General features: G+C 45.7%; 1 protein-coding gene across 1 annotated transcript; it reads right to left on the bottom strand.

Annotated features, from left to right (window-relative positions):
* Window positions 1-5,323: 5,323 nt before the first annotated feature.
* aadacl4 (arylacetamide deacetylase-like 4) lies at window positions 5,324-18,320 on the bottom strand. Its single transcript, XM_060852134.1, has 4 exons — window positions 18,067-18,320; window positions 12,855-13,080; window positions 10,572-10,635; window positions 5,324-7,053 (listed from the first exon to the last, which is right to left on the bottom strand). The coding sequence occupies exons 1-4, from the start codon at window positions 18,241-18,243 to the stop codon at window positions 6,270-6,272; spliced, it is 1,251 nt and encodes a 416-aa protein (XP_060708117.1). The 5' UTR covers window positions 18,244-18,320; the 3' UTR covers window positions 5,324-6,269.
* Between the last annotated feature and the right edge of the window lie 643 nt (window positions 18,321-18,963).

Raw genomic sequence — 18,963 nt, 5'->3', positions numbered from 1 at the left:
TCATCAAATTTTTATCCTGCTGAAGGAGTTCATCCTAGCTCTCTATAATCTAATTTGATGTAATTTGCCAGGAGTTAGTCCCCTCACTGTCCAATTACCCTCGTCCATTGTACCATCCCAATAACACATTACATATGGTAAGAAGTTGAGCGCAGTTTGTTGAGACGAAGTTGGTGACTGTGAATGAAGCCTATACCCCTTTAGCATTGCTTAAATACTTTGATATCACTTGCAAATTGACAAGCACAAATCAGAGTAGAGATGTGCAGCATAGAAACAGACCCTTCAGTTCAACTTGTCCATGTCGACCAGATATCCTAAATTAATCTAGTCCCACCTACCAGCATTTGGCCCTTATCCCTGCTGTTTTAGGTTTCAGAAAGGCTTGGCAGTAGATTTAAAATTTACAGGGCAAGCATTTATGTTGTTATTCTAAACTTTGCAAAGTGCCATCTTTAGCTTACTTGCCTCTGATTGTTAATTCAGATCCCAGTGCAGAGAATCGGACACTGAATCCCGCCTGGCACTCTGCTGCAGGGAATACCAAGCTATTCCAGGTACTATCCTTCAGGGGAGACTACAAACCAACACCATGTGTGCTCTCTCGGATGGGTAGGCAAGATCTCATAGTCTACTTTGAAGAAGGGTGGAAGTTTTCCCGAGTGTCCTGGCCAATATTTATCCCTCAGTCAACTCAGAGTCATACAGCACGGAAACAGACTGTTCAGTACAACCAGTCCACACTGACCAGGACCCAATCTAAATTACTCCCACCCGCCTGCACTTGACCCCTATCCCTCCAACCATTTCTCATTCATGTACTTATCTAAATGCCTTTTAACCATACCTGCATCCACCCCTTCCTCTAGCAGCTCATTCCACATACAAACCTCTCCGTGTGAAAAATTTGCCTCTCATATCTTTTTAGAATCTTTCCCCTCTCACTGTAAAAGTATGGTCGTAATTTTGAACTCTGCCACCCGAGGGAAATGACCCTGGACATTCACCTTATCTACATCCCTCGTGATTTTATCAACCTCCACAAAACAATTACATGGTCATTAGCATTGCTTCTTTCAGGACCTTGCCATGGGCAAATTACCTGCCACATTCAAACAGTGACTCTCAAAACTTAGAATCATTGCTGTGCCAAAAGGAAGGCATTCAGCCCATCATGTCTGCGCTGGCTCTCTGAATGTATCATTTGTATAGTGCCCTTCTCCTATCTTCTCCCTGGGTGGCACGGTGGCACAGTGGTTAGCACTGTTGCCTCACAGTGCCAGAGACTTGGGTTCAATTCCTGCCTCAGGTGACTCTCTGTGTGGAGTTTGCACATTCTCTGTGTGGGGCTCCTCCCACAATCCAAAAATGTGCAGGTTAGAATTGGCCATGCTAAATTGCCCGTAGCGTTAGGTGTAGGGGAATGGGTCTGGTTGGGTTGCGTGTCGGTGTGGACTTGTTGGGCCGAAGAGCTTGTTTCCACACTGTAAGTGATCTAATCTAATTCTGTCTTTTCTGGATGAGTCTTACTTACCTTCAATTACTATAATTGAATCTGACATTTCCTGATACATTCCAGTCACTGTGTGAAAAGATAACTACTCATGTCACTGTTGCTTCTTTTAACTAATTACTTTAAATCTCTCATTCTCCATCCTTTCAAATGTGGAATAATTTCTCTCAATCTCCTCTGTTTACACTCCTCTTGATTTTGAATACTTACTTGATCGAAAAGAGCTTTGAGCTGACATAGCTCTATAAAAGGCCCCAAACCAAGCCTTTCCTTTACAATCAAAGTCTGCTTTCTTACTACTGATTAGTCACTTGATCACTTTTCTGCAGAGGTTGCACCTTCTCCCCTTTTCACGCTATGGGCGGCACGGTGGCACAGTGGTTAGCACTGCTGCCTCACAGCGCCAGAGACCGGGGTTCAATTCCCGACTCAGGTGACTGACTGTGTGGAGTTTGCACATTCTCCCCGGTTTCCTCCCACAGTCCAAAGATGTGCAAGTCAGGTGAATTGGTCATGCTAAATTGCCCGTAGTGTTAAGTAAAGGGGTAAATGTAGGGGAACAGGTGGTTGGCGCTTTGGCGGGTCGGTGTGGACTTGTTGGGCCGAAGGGCCTGTTTCCATCCTGTAAGTAATCTAATCTAACTCCCCCTCCCAACTCTATCCAGGTTCTGCCTGCATCCAGAGGTACGTAGTGACCTGTTAACGCTGTCTCTGACATTGCCTCTGTGAATCCTGTCAATGGACATATAAGCTACCACTGAACTTATAGAGTCATAGATTCAGTACAGGAGCTGGGAGGTCATATTGCGGCTGTACAAGACATTGGTTAGGCCACTGTTGGAATATTGCGTGCAATTCTGGTTTCCTTCCTATCGGAAAGATGTTATGAAACTTGAAACGGTTCAGAAAAGATTGCAAAGATGTTGCTAGAGTTGGAGGATTTGAGCTATAGGGAGAGGCTGAACAGACTGGGGCTGTTTTCCCTGGAGCATCGGAGGCTGAGGGGTGACCTTATAGACGTTTACAAAATTATAAGGGCATAGATAGGGTAAATAGGCAAAGTCTTTTTCCCTGGGGTCGGAGAGTCTAGAACTAGAGGGCATAGGTTTAGGGTGAGAGGGGAAAGATATAAAAGAGACCTAAGGAGCAACTTTTTCACACAGAGGGTGGTACGGGTATGGAATGAGCTGCCAGAGGATGTGGTGGAGGCTGGTACAATTGCAACATTTAAGAGGCATTTGGATGGGTATATGAATAGGAAGGGTTTGGAGGGATATGGGCCGGGTGCTGGCAAGTGGGACTAGATTGGGTTGGGATATCTGGTCGGCATGGAATAAAAAAAACTTCAAGTTGTAATACATTATCAGTCAGAGTGCGTTTTCTGGAGTTGAGCTTGTGTGGATCATGTTGACAATGAGCCTTCAGGCAGCACTTCAGCTTGTGTTCTATGCAGCACATAGTCAATAAGGGAATCACGGCCCAGTCATCTTCCACAGTTTCTGGAATCAATCCCTTAGAAACATTGGGTGCAAGTAGCACCATCATTTCATTATTCACAGTGATTCTTTAGCTCCTTAATACTCACGCCCATCTCAGGTAATGGCATTTACAATGCAAGCAGAAAGTGGCATCACTGTAGCCCAGTCATAATGTCCCACTGCACCGCAGGAGCAGACCATCTGACTGGAAATGTATCAGACTGCAAACAGACTCTTTAATAATCAGTGGGTTTTTTTTATCAATCCACAGAAAAAAACAGAAGTTGTCAAACAAAATGGCATCTGTAGTGATTGTAATGAGGTCAGCTGGGTAGACCACACAGAATATCAGTCCCCTGATTGGGGCTGTTAATCTGGTCCAATCAGGGAGCCCTGGCTAACAGATAAGCACAGGAGTGTCAGACATCGTGTTCACTCTGAGAGCTGGCTCTGAGGGAGCTGGATCAGTGTCAAGGCTGCTCCACGTGTAAATAAAAGGTGACTTGGTGACGAGATACCAGCCTCTGTGGAGTTATTCCAACATTGACCGACTCGCATTATCATTCACACTGCTTTAAACAGCCAATTACAGTATTGTAATCAAGCAGCCTTTCCTTTATTGGCTCTCTAAGGCACTAGGAGAAAGTGAGGACTGCAGATGCTGGAGATCAGAGCGGAAAAATGTGTTGCTGGAAAAGTGCAGCAGGTCAGGCAGCATCCAAGGAGGAGGAGAATCGATGTTTCGGGCATAAGCCCTTCTTCAGGAATTCCTCAGTCGACTCTCCTGCTCCTTGGATGCTGCCTGACCTGCTGCACTTTTCCAGCAACACATTTTTCAGCTCTCTAAGGCACTGACTAGAATGTGGAAGTGTGGAATGTCACTCAGCGCACAGGTAGTTCTCTGATAACGCAGTAGCTGCGTTCCTGTGGGACACCATGTCATAGAAAATCACACAAGATAAATAACGGGGCATGTGGGGGAAAAACAGGGTTGGGTCAAACCACCAAAAATATCAGTAAAGATTGAAACAAAAATAGAAGTTAGCCTCACACAAATGAAAGCACAGTCTAAGTAGATCTTTAAATCATATATTTTAATGAAATAACACAGTAGGTTTAACATTTTAGCACAAAAATCGCCGACTACAGCACTGTACCTCTCACGAAGTTCTTCACCAGGAAGTACATACGCTTTCTGTCCAGGTGATGCTGAAGCACAAGTCCAGCCCTCCTCAAGATTCTCGGCCAATGTTCCTTCTCATTATAGACTACAATTCCCAGTTTCAATCTCAGTTTTAAGACTTGCAGAGCTGATTGCATTCCTGTTTTTGCTGAACACACTGAGTGGGCATTTTGCAGACAGAGGATCCTGAGGCTGGGTTTAGCTGCTCATCTGGTGCCGAGGGTGGAATCGCTTTATTAAAAGAAAAGTCTGCAATTCACATTTCAATCGCATTTCAACCAAATCGCTGTTTAACAAGCGCATGTTATATGTTTGTGTCCATTTCCCATCAGGGAGGCCAAACAGGGCATCGCAACAATCCTGAGAAGAAAAGTGATTTTAAAAGAATCATGTTATAAATTTACAGAGAGAGATACATTCTTGTGGTTCCCAGTGCTTGAATCCCTGCAGGGATAATCACGTTGCTAATAATCGCTGTGATCTTTTCCGCTCTGTGGCACAGTGTTGCTTGAGTACCTCTTGTTTGGAGATATATAAAAGGGTCAGATGTAGAGTTGAGTTTCCAGTAGGGAGTGCATGCTGGAAATTTGGCCAGTGCTGTTCTTTACTTGCCAACCATGTACATTATTAGTCATAAAATTGAGTCAACATGTAGTTCCTGTGGTAAGCCTCAGTTGGGAAACTGAGGAAGTCTCTCAGTTGTGCAACCTCAGTCTCTGTAATCTTCCCCAACCGCCTCCCATTACAGAATTGCTGTTTCTCAGAGATAGGCTGCTCCTCTTCCGCCGCCTCAAAACTTATGAATGTCACTCCTTGTAGGCAGGAGGTGTGGGTATTAAGGAGGTCAAGGAGAGGGAAGTCAAGTAAACAGGGTCCCATCAGTTTAAAGACTAACCTGTGACCAAGTTGGTCAAACTGAGGAGGAGAAAGTGAGGACGCAGATGCAGGAGATCAGAGTCAAAACGTGTGGTGCTGGAAAAGCACAGCCGGTCAGGCAGCATCCAAGGAGCAGGAAAGCCAATGTTTTGAGCATAGGCTCTTCATCAGAAATGTGAGGGGGTGGTGCATGATGAGGATATATGCTCCTGCTCCTCGGATGTTGCCTGACCGGTTGTGCTTTTCCAGCACCACACGTTTTGACTTTGGTCAAATATGAGCTGATCAGGGAGGGTCAGCATGGCTTTGTTAAAGACAACTGTGTTCACTGAACTTTTGAGGTGGTGACCATTAAGCTAGGTGAAGTTACACATGCAAATAAAGGTACAGATTCCCAGAAATCGTTCAAGCACATTAACGTGAATACACACAAAACTGACAGTAATCTTGGACTGCATATTATTTGAGAGTTAGGAGTAGGGATAATGGACAGACACAGAAACTAGAGGGTTGTGTTGGGTGCACAGGAAACCCATATCAATTCCAAGGACCACCCCCTCTCCAGCCAGGACACCCACATTTATTCCTGCCAACAGACATGGCTACCATCACTCTGCACCCCTACCCCCAAGGCTCAATCTTCCACCCTCACCACACAACCCAACTTTCCTCCATCTGTTCAAAACCCTGGGGCCCAATGGTCAATCCCATTCTCCCCAGAATCTGATAGCCTCCTACCTCCTCCAGCAAAAACAACAATCCCCACCCAGTATGGACATTCCCCCATTGCTATCTCACTGTTGGGCCTGATACTCCTACTCACACCAACTTACCTTAACTTTTTACCATTTCTGCTAGCCAGCTTGTGCCCTGGCATTCAATTCATCTGACACTCTACCTACTTGGCACTCTAACCCACACACTTATCTTGTACCCTTACCCTTTAATGGGGCTGGGTGAAGTGCCTGTCCTTGCTGCTGCACACTTAAAATATAAATCACAGAGTAAAGCACCAAGTACCCTGAAAAGGCGGACGTGGTTTAAATTCTTGCTATGATCCTAAACTGAAAGAGAGCTGTGGGATTGTGCTAATGCTCACTATTTCTGAAGGAGCAGTAATCAAAATCTCCTGCCGGGAACACAAAGCTGTGTACAAATGGAAAATAGGAGGAACAGAGTGACAAGATGACTCTGACCACCACTCCTTGGAAAAACGGCCCTACATGTCTCTAAGGAAGGAGACAATGTTATCAACAGCCTGTTTCCCGGATGAGAAGGTCAGGTAACCGTTATCAAAGAAGCTGACTATCCCGTGGAAGCCATCTTGAACATGGTACCAGGACACTGGAACGTCATTGTCTTCCAGTCGCTTCTTGAACAGCAATCCGTCATCCCGTAGTACGTCAAACTCACAGGTCAAAATGTACGCTGGTGGGAGCCTGCTAATGGCAGCATCACTGGCAAGGAGAGGGGCAAAGGTTGGCTCTAAGCTGGGCTTCACAAGATCATAAACCTCATCGAAATGGGTGAAGGCAAGGTTGGGCTTGTGATCTCCGACCTGAAAGTTGCCTGGGATTAGATCTGGGTTTAACCACCTCCTGTATTTAGATTTGACTTCCACAGGTAGATGGTGACCTGACAGCACATCTTCTGCAATGGACATGTCTCCGTTCAGATACTGCAGGTAGAAGAAGATCATGCGTGTTCGAAACAGGATGGGCACAAACTGGTTTTGTCGGTAGGAGGGCAGGTTGAAGTCGACCATTTGAAGGGCTGGGTAGATCAGGACCTGAGCGCGGAGGGTTGGAACATCCAGGCTGTCCTTCATGGAAGTGACTTTCAGACACACGGCGGCAACCAGGTTACCCCCAGCACTATCCCCACACGCAACGACTCTGTTGCAGTCAACTCCGTAATCATCTGTGGTCTTGAGGAAATGCAGAGTGGCGTTTAGGCAGTCCTCGAACTGAGAGGGGTACCTGTACTCAGGTGCAAGGCCGTACCTGGGAAACCAACAGGGAAACATTAGGACAAGAAGGGTTTGTTTTTATTGTAACTTGTTGAAGTGCTCATTTCTACAGGGCTGGGCTGCATTAAGGTTGAAGAAAGACTTTCTACTGCACAGGTTTGACAGTCTGCTGTTATATACGTTTGACCTGTGACCTTTCGACCTCAGGCTACAGAAATGGCTTCTGTGCCAGGTGGATGGTGCAGTGGGGCTCTTGTCTGCGTTCTGGAGGTTTTCAAGAGTAGAGACAAGAAAGGCAGACGTGAAGCAATGTCAATGTTGAACACAGGAACATAGGGTTAAGGAGGCCATTTAGCCCCTTAATCTTGTTGCATGAATTGTTAGGATCCTGGCTGATCTTGCCTACTTTCCTGTCTATCTCCAATTGCTTTGTCAGTCAAGAATCTATCCCATTCGGCCTAAAACAAATTCAATGACCCAGCCTCCACTACTTTTTGCAGACGATTAATAGCCATCTGAGAAAAAAATTCCTAATTTCTAACTTAATGGGATATTCCTTATTGTCCTCCAATTCTAGACTACTCCACAAGCCAAAACATCCTTTTAGATCCACCCTGTCAGGTTCCCTCAGGCTCTCAAATACTTCAATAATATCAGTTCTCATTCATCTAGATTCCAATATTTATAGGCCCAACCTGTCCAACTTTTCCTCAGAAGAAAACTCCCTCACCCCAATAATCAACTAAATGAACACTCTCTGAAAGGCTTCCAAAGGGAGTGTTGCCATCTAGGGGATGGCCTAGTCTAGTAGTAATGTCACAGGACTCATTCAGCTAAACCCAGGCTAATGCTCTGAAGAAATGGGTTCAAATCTGAGTAGATAGTGAAATTTGAACTCAATTTTTAAAAACAAATTGGTGAAGAGCTAGTAGCCTAATGGCAAACATGTAGTCATTGTTGTAAAAACGCATATATGGTTCACAGATGCCTTTTAAGAAAGGGAATCTGTCATCCTCACCTGGTCTGGCCTACATATAATTCCAGACCCATGGTAACTGCTTACCTTGATCAATTAGAGATGGGCAATTAATGACCAGCATCACCCACAATTGGATAATATCACAATTAAGGTGATATGAGCGCAACTACATTGAAGAGGTGTGTTCCACCGGATAGCCTAAATCATGAAACCCCAACTTCAAGGGTCAGGGACAGAGGTGAGTGTAATGCCTATGATTAAGGGGAAGGTGATGGGAAAGTTGAAATGTTAAGGTGTATAAACCACTCAGACCAGATGGACTGTACCCCAGGGTTCTGAAGGAGATAGCAGAGGAGATCGTGGAGGCATTGATGGTGATCTTTCGGGAATTACTGGAGTTAGGGAGGTCCCAGTGAACTTGAAAATAGCTAACATAACACTCTGTTTATGAAAAAGGCAGGCAGAAGACAGGAAACTACAGTCATTTAGCCTGACCTCGGGCATTGGTAAGATTTTAAAGTCCATTATTAAGCATGAATTGCAAAGAACTTGGAAGTACACTGTAAAATAGGACTGAGTCAGAATGGCTTCATCAAGGGAAGATTATACCTGACAAATCTGTTAGAATTCTTTGAGGAGTGAACGAACAAATTAGTCAAAGGGGAGCCTTTAATTGGATTTAATTTAATTGGATCTCCAGAAGGCCTTTGGCAAGGTGCCACACAGGAGACTACTAAATAAGAAGAGCCAAAAGTGTTAGGGTTAAGGTTTGGAGGATTGGCTGACTGGCAGAGAGCAGAGAGTGGGGATAAAGGGGTCTTTTCAGGATGGCAGCCAGTGACTAGGAGAGATCTGCAGGGGTTAGAGTTGGGGCCACAACTATTCACGTTCGACATTAATGTCCTGAACAAAGGAATTGAGGGCATTGTTGTTAGTGTTCACTTAACAAAGGTACGTGGAGGGACAGGTAATGTTGAGGAAGTGGGGCGGGCTGCCAAAGGACTCAGACAGGCTAGGAAAGTGGGCAAAGAAGTGGCAGATGGAATACAATGTGTAAAAGTGAGGTTTTCACATTGGTAAGAAGATTAGAGGTGCAGATTATTTTCTAAACAGCAAAGGTTTTCAGAAATCTGAAGTATAAGGACTTGGAAGTCTCAATTTAGGATTCTCTTAAAGTTAACATGCAGGTTCATTTGGCAGTTAGAAAGGTAAATGCAACGTTAGCATTTATTCCAAGAGGACTAGAACACAAAAGCTGAGATGTCCTGCTGAGGCTGCACAACACCGTGGTCTGACCGCATTTGCAATATTGCGAGCAGTTTTGGGCCCTGTATCTAAGGAAGGATGAGCTAAGGAAGGATATCCATCAGGGGATCCAAAGATTTACAAGAATGTTCCTGGGGAAGACGGGCTTGTCAATGAGGAGCAGTTGAGGACAGTTGGGTCTGTACTTGATGGAATTTAAAACAATGAGGGGGGATTTCATTGGAACTTACGGAATACCAGGAGTCCTGGATAGAGTGGATGTGGAGAAAATGTTTCCAGGAGTAGGGGAGAGGGCCAACACCTTCGAACTGTGATGACAAGGAATTTCTTGAATGAGAGGGTGGTGAACCTGTGAAATTCTTTGCCACAGAAGACTGTGAAGGCCAAGTTGCTAAGTGTATTTAAGACAGAGATAGGTTCCTGATTAATAAGGGGATCAAACGCTAATGGGAGAAGACAGAGAATGGGGTTGAGAAACATATCAGCCATGATTAAATGGCAGAGCAAATTATATGGGCCAGATTCTGCTTCTATACATCTTATGATGTTATGGTCAATTTTGCTATGGAATCTTAATCCTGTTTGTTGCTAACAGGGTGAGCATTTGTTATCCACTCCTCACTGTCCTTGATCTGAGTGACTTTCTGGTCATTTCTGAAGGCAATTAAGACTTAACCATATTAATACAAGCCTGGCGTCACATGTAGACCCGACACAGAAAGGACAACATAAAGGACATCAGGCAGGTTCTTACAGCAATCAATAATAGTTTCACGATCGCCATTACAGAGACCAGCTCTCATCTTTAGGTTACTAATTTGTTGTGCCATTCAGAAAATAGCAAAAGTAAAGGATGTGGCCTAATTTTTGCTCCCTATGTCTTATGGACTTATGGTCCTATGAATAAGAATCAGATATACATGGGTGTAATAGCAGCGGAATGAGCACAGATGTGTAAGTATGACAAACACAAAGCCCCACCATGTATCTGAGAGGAACATGGAGGGTTGGCTGTGCTTCCATCACTGTTAAATAGCTTTCTGACAGTCCTGGCTTTCAACGTAACGATAACCAGAGAGCCGAGCCGTACGTGCCATGTGTTCAAATTTGTCAAGCCAAGAAAAAGAAGGATTAGACAGGAAACGAAAGCATCACTCATGAATGAAATTGAGTGGAGGTGGAAGCGAACTTAGCTTCTGCTCTGTCTGTTATGTGTCCCGGAACAGTGTGGATTGAGGTCAGCCTGGCATTAGGAATTTGTCAATTGGATGAAGGACTGTGATCCTATCCAAGCAACAGATACTCACTCCACAGACACCACAATCGACTCCGTTTCCTTGGCGATGTACTGGCACAAATTATCATATTCATCTAAGAACGAAATACATACACATTAGTTACTTTCTGTCAAAATGAGGAATCCAAGTACTGGGAAATGAAGGATGTGACTTTTCAAACAGCTAATGGAGCATTAAATACTACCAGGACAGAGACTGTGCGGGATTAGATACAGAGTAAGGCTTCTTCTTACACAATCCCCATCAAACACTTCCAGCACAAGTACAATACAAGATTACATACAAAGTAAAGCTCCCTCTACACTGTCCCCTTCAAACACTCCCAGGACAGATACAGCACGGGGTTAGATACAGAGTAAAGTTTCCTCTACACTGTCTTCTTCAAACACTCCCAGGACAGATACAGCACGGGGTTAGATACAGAGTAAAGCTCCCTCTACACTGTCCCCTTCAAACACTCCCAGGACAGATACAGCACGGGGTTAGATACAGAGCAAAGCTCCCTCTACACTGTCCCCTTCAAACACTCCCAGGACAGATACAGCATGGGGTTAGATACAGAGCAAAGCTCCCTCTACACAGTCCCTTTCAAACACTCCCAGGACAGATACAGCACGGGGTTAGATACAGAGCAAAGCTCCCTCTACACTGTCCCCATCAACCACTTGGAGAAAACACTGAAGGAGAAAATGAATCTCCACTTGGAGACGTAAGGTTTAATCAGGGATAGTCAGCTTGGCTTTGTCAGAGGGAGGTCATGCCCTCATGAATTTGGTTAAATTTTTCAAGGAGGTGACCAGGTGTGAAGATGTGTGAAGGTGTGAAGTAATGCAGTTGATGGAGTTTATATGGATTTCAGCAAAAACTTTGACAAAGTTCCACATGTGAGACTAATAAAGAAAATAAAAGTTCATGGGATCTGGGGTAACTTGGCAAGGTAGATCCAAAATTGACTTAGTGACAGGAGACAGAGGGTGGAGCTAGAAGGCTGTTTGTGTGACTGAAGCCTGTATCCAGTGGCATATCATGGGGATCAGTACTAGGCCTCTTATTGTTTCTAACATAAAGAAACTATAACGAAGGAAATGCTGGATGAATGAGAAGTAAGTTTGTGGGTGTCACAAACAATGGCTGGATGTTTGACAGTGAGGAAGAAGATCTTAGGTTACAGGAGAATATAGACAGATTGGTCAGATGGACAGATCAGTGACAGATGGATAAATGTGAGGTGATGCACTTTGTAAGAAGGAACAGGACAAGGGAGTGCTGAGTGAATGGCAGGACGTTGGGAGCTCAGAGGAACAGAGGGAGCTTGAGTTGCTTGTCCATGGATCCCTGAAGGCAGTAGGACAGGATAATGGGGTCATTGAGAAGGCACATGGATTGCTTGCCTTTGTCAGGCACGTCATAGGTTATAAGACAGGGAGATAGGAGCAGTACAAGACTTTGGCTCAACCACACTGGAGCACTGTGTACAGTTTTGGTCACTGCACTATAGGAGAGATGTGAGTGCACTGGAGGGGTTGCAGGGGAGATCACCAGGACGTTGCCTGGGATGGAGCAGTTTAGTGGTGAAGAGAGTCTGGATATGCTGAGATATAGAGAAGGCCGGGGAGACTTGGCAGAGGTGTACAAAGTTATGAGGGACATGGACAGGGTGGATGGAAACATGCTGCGTCCCATAGCTGAAGGGTCAATAACTAGTGGACATAATTTTAAAGTGAAACCACACAGTTTATTGTGGATTTGAACAATTTTTATTTTACCCAGAGGGTTGCAGGGGTCTGGAATGCACTGCCTGGGAGGCGAGTTGAAGTAGGAAACCTTTACAAAGTAGGAGAAAGTGAGGACTGTAGATGCTTGAGATCAGAGCTGAAAATGTGTTGCTGGAAAAGCGCAGCAGGTCAGGCAGCATAGCAGGGAGAGTCGACGTTTCGGGCATGAGCCCTTCTTCAGGGATTCTTCAGGCTCATGCCTGAAACGTCGACTCTCCTGCTGCTTGGATGCTGCCTGACCTGCTGCGCTTTTCCAGCAACACATTTTCAGCTCAACCTTTACAAAGGACTTGGAAGAGCAGTTGAAATGTCACAACTTTCAAGGCAATGGGTCAAATGCTGGAAAGTGGGACTACAGTAAATTTAAACTACCTTTTGTCAGCCTATTCTATACCAGACCAGCCTTCGATTCGCTGACTATGCTCGTGGGTATTGATTAACACCTGCCTCAGAGCAGTAGGACTTCGGATTAAAGTGAAAGACTACGTTAACCAGGGGACAGGTCTCTTACACTTACTCAAGCTGCCAAACACCCATCCACCACCGTGGAAGTACAAGATCCCACGCCTCTTCTCTGCCGACGCTGACCTCTGCTGGTAAACCCTGACGGGGACACCATCAAATTGGAGATCCCGGATGATCAGCCCAGTCTCCTCCTTGGACATCCTCCTGAAGGACTTGGCATGTAGATACCGAACAACAGTGACCTGTGGTCCCAGCCCCAGGTTCTGTGCGATGTTTCCCTAAGTGGAGGGGATAAAATATACCAGAAACTTGCATTTATATAAAACATGCACCTAACTTGCCTTTAACATCACAGAAGTAAAATCAAGGCACTGCATCGGAATGTTTGCAGATACAGTGTCAGGCGGGACAAAACTCCCCATTGGATAGCCTGGACTAAAACCCTCTGAACTTGGGAGAGGAGTTTGTGGATGTCACATTTGAATTAAGGTTCACTGAGCTCCCTGACTGAGGCAGACGAGGCAATCTGCAGGCCTGACTGGGCAGCTGACTGGACAGGGGCTTAAACTAAAGGAAGACCCCCCTCAAAGGCCGCAGCAAAAAGAAAATGAACAATATGGGGGGGGCATGGGGGAAGGGAAGGGAGGAAGCAACCTGTGTATGACCCCACAGCGCCCCACGCAACAGCAATTCCGAGATGTGACCAGAGCTGGAAGGGGTCAGGGTCAACCCAAAGAAAGGGACAGATCGACCGGCCGGAAGGGAAGTTCCTGGAGCTGACTGTACAGGCTGGACGTGGTGGGAGCAGGAAGCCTGGGACCTCTCGCTGAGGATAAGCACCGGGCTTGTCCAGAGTAGGGCTGAAAATGTGTTGCTGGAAAAGCGCAGCAGGTCAGTCAGCATCCAAAGAGCAGGAGAATCGACATTTCGGGCATGAGCCCTTCTTCAGATTCCTGAAGAAGGGCTCATGCCCGAAACGTCGATTCTCCTGCTCTTTGGATGCTGCCTGACCTGCTGCGCTTTTCCAGCAACACATTTTCAGCTCTGATCTCCAGCATCTGCAGACCTCACTTTCTCCTCGAAGATTTTGTCCAGAGTAGGTACCCAAACAGGTGTCTGTTGGGACCTGAGGGGCAAGAGTCCAATAGCAGCAGCCTGGAGCTGTCAGCCACTGCTCAGTCAGAAAATTAGGGTTCAAGGACCATCTTAAAGGAGGGGCGGAGGTTTAGGAAGGGAGCGACGCAGGAAAACACGAGTCCGGGCTACCAGTGTTAGAGAGGTAGAAGACAGGGATTGACAAGTGGTGGAGAGCTTGAGGGCTCTCACAACGCTGAGGCAATCATCTCTTGGTAATATTGCTCGGCTATTAATCCAGAGCTGAAAATGTGTTGCTGGTTAAAGCACAGCAGGTCAGACAGCATCCAAGGAACAGGAAATTCGATGTTTTGGGCCAGAGCCTTCATCACTATTAATCCAGAGACCCAGGCAATGTTCTTGGGACGTGGGTCAACCAGAGTGGAATTGAAGTTCAATAAAAATTAGTGCCAACCGTGAAATTGGTGTCTGGAAAAAAAACCCATCTGGTTCACTTGTGCCCTGTTTGCGACGGAAATTGGCCTCATGTGATGTGTTGGACACTGAACTGCCCTCTAGGGTCTTGCTAGGCCATCACCTATTACCCTCTGGGCAGTTCGATATGGGTAATGAGTGCTGGCCTAGAATTCACGGCCACGTCCTGTGGGTGAGTTTTTTATTTAATGTTGTCGGGCTGGAGAATGTTCCAGAGATGGGGAGGGCAGAGGCCAGGAGGGATTTAAACACTGGGACAAGAATTAAAACAGATTGAAAAGAATTGGAGAAGTAGAACAAATATGGCCAACAACAACACCCCTTCCCTTCTCCCATCTCACTGCCAGCAGCAGCAGACTTCCTGCCCTAAAGGAAGGGCATTGGTGAACCAGGTAGATATTTACAATAATTAACAGTGACTATATTAGGCTAATTTTCTTAATGATTCAAGATTTACCACCTACCACAGTGGGACTTGAACAAGTCAAAAAAGTGTGGTGCTGGAAAAGCACAGCCGGTCAGGCAGTATCCGAGGAGCAGGAGAGTCAACATTTCAAGCACAAGCTCTTTGACATTCCTGATGAAGGGATTATGTTCCTGCTCCTTGAATGTTATGGCGCGGGGTAAACTCCCACCCCCCACTAATTGAAACCAGTAACACAGAAAAGGTTTACACCGTGCAGTGATCTGTGAAAATTTGAGAGGCCAAGGACTATTTAAAGTAAAAATTAACAACTTTATTTCTTAAAGTATTACAGGGAAAAATTAACTCACAACTATTTACAACTCCATCCTCTAACTTATCATTTATTTTCCGTTCGATAATACTAGTCCAATAAAACCCCCAATTAAGATTTACCAAAAATTCAAATTTCAAAACCAGCCAGCTGTCAAATCTTCCCTTTGTATGTTTCTCTGTTGATTTTCTTCTCAGGGTTTCTCGTCCACAGGTCGTCGATCGATAAAGGTTACCTCTAAGAGAGCTTTGTTTCGGGCAGCCTGTATATGCTGGTGGCTTGGCAGTTCTCTTTCAACTGTCCGATTTTCCCTGGTCTTATACCCCCAAAGGATCGGATTGTGTCACTGGCTTTTAATATTGACAATATACTCAATTCAAACTTGATTGGAGTTTGGGTTTTTTTGGAGTATAATTTAAACTGATGGGCCTAATTCAAATTTGTTTTTGTCTCCAGGCAACCAGCTACACTAGCTGCTGGACCAAAAGGGTACATTGTGTCTTGTTCAGAACACTTGGTACTGTCAGGTAATTCTGCAAGCTTTTAACTTTGTTAAAGCTACAGTACACCTACATCTTCATAACAGGATGCTGCCTAACCGGCTGTGCTTTTCCAGCGCCACATTTTTTGACTCTGATCTCCAGCATCGGCAGACCTCACTTACTCCCAGGAACTTGAACCAAGTCCACAAAACATTAAATTGGCATTTTGGATTACCAGTCTGGTGACATTATCACCTTCCCATTCATCTAGCTCCTCCTAGTTGAGGATCTATCCAGTGCTCAATACAATGGCAAGCCTCTTTGATCTAAGAACATATGAACCAGGACCAAGACTAATCACATGGTCCTTCGAGCCTGCTCCACCACTCAAGACGTTCATGGCTGACTGATTTTAACCTCAATTCTACATTTCCCCATTTCCTGATCATCTTTCCTCTCCTTTGTAATCAAGGACCTATTTGCCTCTGTCTTAAAATTATTTAAAGACTGTGTATATACTGCTTTTAGGGGAAGGGAATTCCAAAGGTAACCCTCTGAAAATGTTTTCCTCATCTCCATCTTAAATGGGTGAAGCCCCTCCCCGCCCCCCATTTCTAACCCATAACCCCCTGCTCTAGCTGCTCCTGCTAGAGGAAGCAGCCTTCCTACATCCACCTGGTCAAATCCTGGCTGGACTCTCTGCCTCTGCTGAAGGAATAGGGTGGGGAGGGGAGTGTGGGTGCCTTCAAAAGGAAGACAAGGCATCATTCTTGTTTTCATTGAAGTCCTGCTGTGTATGCAGCATTGTTGATCAAAGGGCTTCCCTGCTCCTGCCACCTATCTGACTTTGATCAGGCCCTGGATGTATGTGGCTTTATTGACCCAGCCTTTCCTTGGCTGCACGAAACGCTCCTATTGTACTCTGACCTTGAGCAGACTCAAAACTAGTGAAACCTTTTGTTCAGCTCCTTTTGATTAATCAGCCAGTTAGAGACCTGAGGAGAGAAACAGGCAGCAACCCACAGGGAGTGACAGGACTTTTCAGTCTTTAATGAATTAAACATATCTCCTCAAAGCCCAACAGTAAATCTTATTACAGGGAATAACTACTGCAACTCTCCCTTGTTAACACTCTCGTTCCTCAGCACCAGATTGGAAAGCTGAGTCTGCTAGGCCTAAATCCCTCCCTTTGTGACTGGACCCTGAAATTCCTGACCGGGAGACCTCAGTCAGTCCGGATTGGGAACAGCATCCCCAACACCATCACACTGAGCAAGGGGACCCACAGTTCACCCTGCTAGCACAGGACTGCAGAGGTACGTAGGTCGAATCACATCATCAAGTTCGCTGATGACAGGACTGTAGCGGGTCCCATCAGCGGGAACGATGAGTCAGCGTTACAGAGAGGAAGTGCAGCAGCTAACGGACTGGTGCAGAGCCAACAACCTGTCTCTGAATGTGGATAAGCCAAAAGAGATGGTTGTTGACTTCAGGAGATCACGGACAACTACTCTCCTCTGGACATTGACGGCTCCCCTGTGGAGATCGTGAAGAGCAGCAGATTTCTTGGCAGAGAGTCACACCTGGACCCCCAACCCCAGCTCGATAGCCAAGAAAGCCCAGCAGAGTCTCTACTTTCTGCACAGGCTGAGGAAAGCCCACCTCCCACCGTCCATCCTCACCACATCCTACAGAGGGTTCATTGAGAGCACCCTGAGCTGCTGCATCATTGCCTGGTTTGGGAATTGCACCGTCTCGGATTGTAAGACCCGACAATGGATAGTGAGGACAGCTGAGAGGGTTATCGGGGTCTCTCTCTCTCTCTCTCTCCTCTCCATTACAGGCATTTACACCACCCGCCGTAAACGAAAGGCTAAGAGCACTGTGGAAGACCCCATACACCCCTCACTCAAACTCTTCTCCATCCTGCCAGCTGGCAAAAGATACCAGAGCATTTGGTCTCTCACGGCCAGACGACACAACTGCTTCTTCCCCCACACCATCCTTAACACTGTCTGATCGGACTCTTTCCCATCTGAAATTCTTTGCACAATTTCAAATTGCTGCTAGAAAACTGTCTATTGTTCGTCATTCTTCTGCTACACAGGAGCTTGTGTGTTTTGCAGGGTTTTAATCCATTCATAAAGTCCCCCATATCTATCACTTGTCAACAAGTTAGTGCACGAGTTGTTTTTAATCTGTAAGATAAAGGTTAAACTCTAACTGATGGCACACACTACAACACAGAACACCACAGAATGTGAAGCTCCAGTAACTGAGACTCTGCACTGGAAGTGTGCAGTCAGAAAAGTTAATGTTTAAGTCTCAGAGTGGTGTTTGCCTTTCAGAGACCAGTCTGGGTAAAATGCATTTGCTTCCTGAAAAGAATTGAATGTTTAATCAGCTCACTGAGACAAGGTACATATCATTAAACTGCTCTGGTGTAGCTTGCAAAGTTTCTCCAAGTGTTTCTTACCAAAGTGCCTAATGCCACTTGCATGCCGTAGATGAACCGGAGTTTACCTGGTCCCTGGATACCTGGCGGCATTACCGTCTCAGTGAATACAGTGTAAATCACTCCAGAAACGAGCAGCACAAACAAGCCCACCACAACAGCCAGCATCATAGTCAAAGTCCAAAGCACCAGATCCATAATAAGGTTTCAGAAAATAGGCCTTTCAACAGACTCGGTGAGCGTCCAGACAGGCTAGAGTCTGTCCTGCTGGTGAATGTCCACACTCCACTGTTCAGTGTCCTTGGGGCTGCTAGGAGCTCAGGAAGAGGAATTACCTCACTGCTAACTCAGGAACTGGGAGTGGTGTGTGTTGGGAAATGTGTGTTTCATCGACCCATCGAATGCCAACAGCAGTGAAGGAGTCTCTCTGTAAGAGGGACTCAACTAAACTGCACTCCTCTGCCTTTTCCCCTGTAACCCTGCAAAATGGTCAGCTTCAGACGGTTATCGAATCACACTGTCCTGCTCTGTTTCGGGCCGATAGTTAGCGATCTGTCCAGGCTTCAAGTGACGTGGGCTACAGTGAGAAATTTATGAGAATCACTTGAATAAAGCCTTTCTGGATGTTGGGAGTAAACTGTGGTATTTTCCAGTGAGTCTCGGCCATCGAGATGAGATTCTCAGCAGTGAGTGGCAAGAGGTTTATTCAGAGGGTTTAGCACTCATTATCATCCTCATTAATATTGAATCTCATCCCAGTGATGTGCAATTCCCTGTTCCTCACCCTAGGCACCAACATGATAGTCAGAGAGGGTACCAGGCAACTCCAGCTCCTTACTGCTGGGTTCCTGGGCACCTCCATCTTGGATGTCAGTAGCTAACATCTCAGGGCACACTCCATGGGCAGTGACCATGGGC

This window comes from Hemiscyllium ocellatum, chromosome 37 (genome assembly GCF_020745735.1).
Source record: "Hemiscyllium ocellatum isolate sHemOce1 chromosome 37, sHemOce1.pat.X.cur, whole genome shotgun sequence".
NCBI classification, from domain to species: Eukaryota; Metazoa; Chordata; class Chondrichthyes; order Orectolobiformes; family Hemiscylliidae; genus Hemiscyllium; species Hemiscyllium ocellatum.
This window is presented reverse-complemented; position numbering and strand designations above follow the sequence as displayed.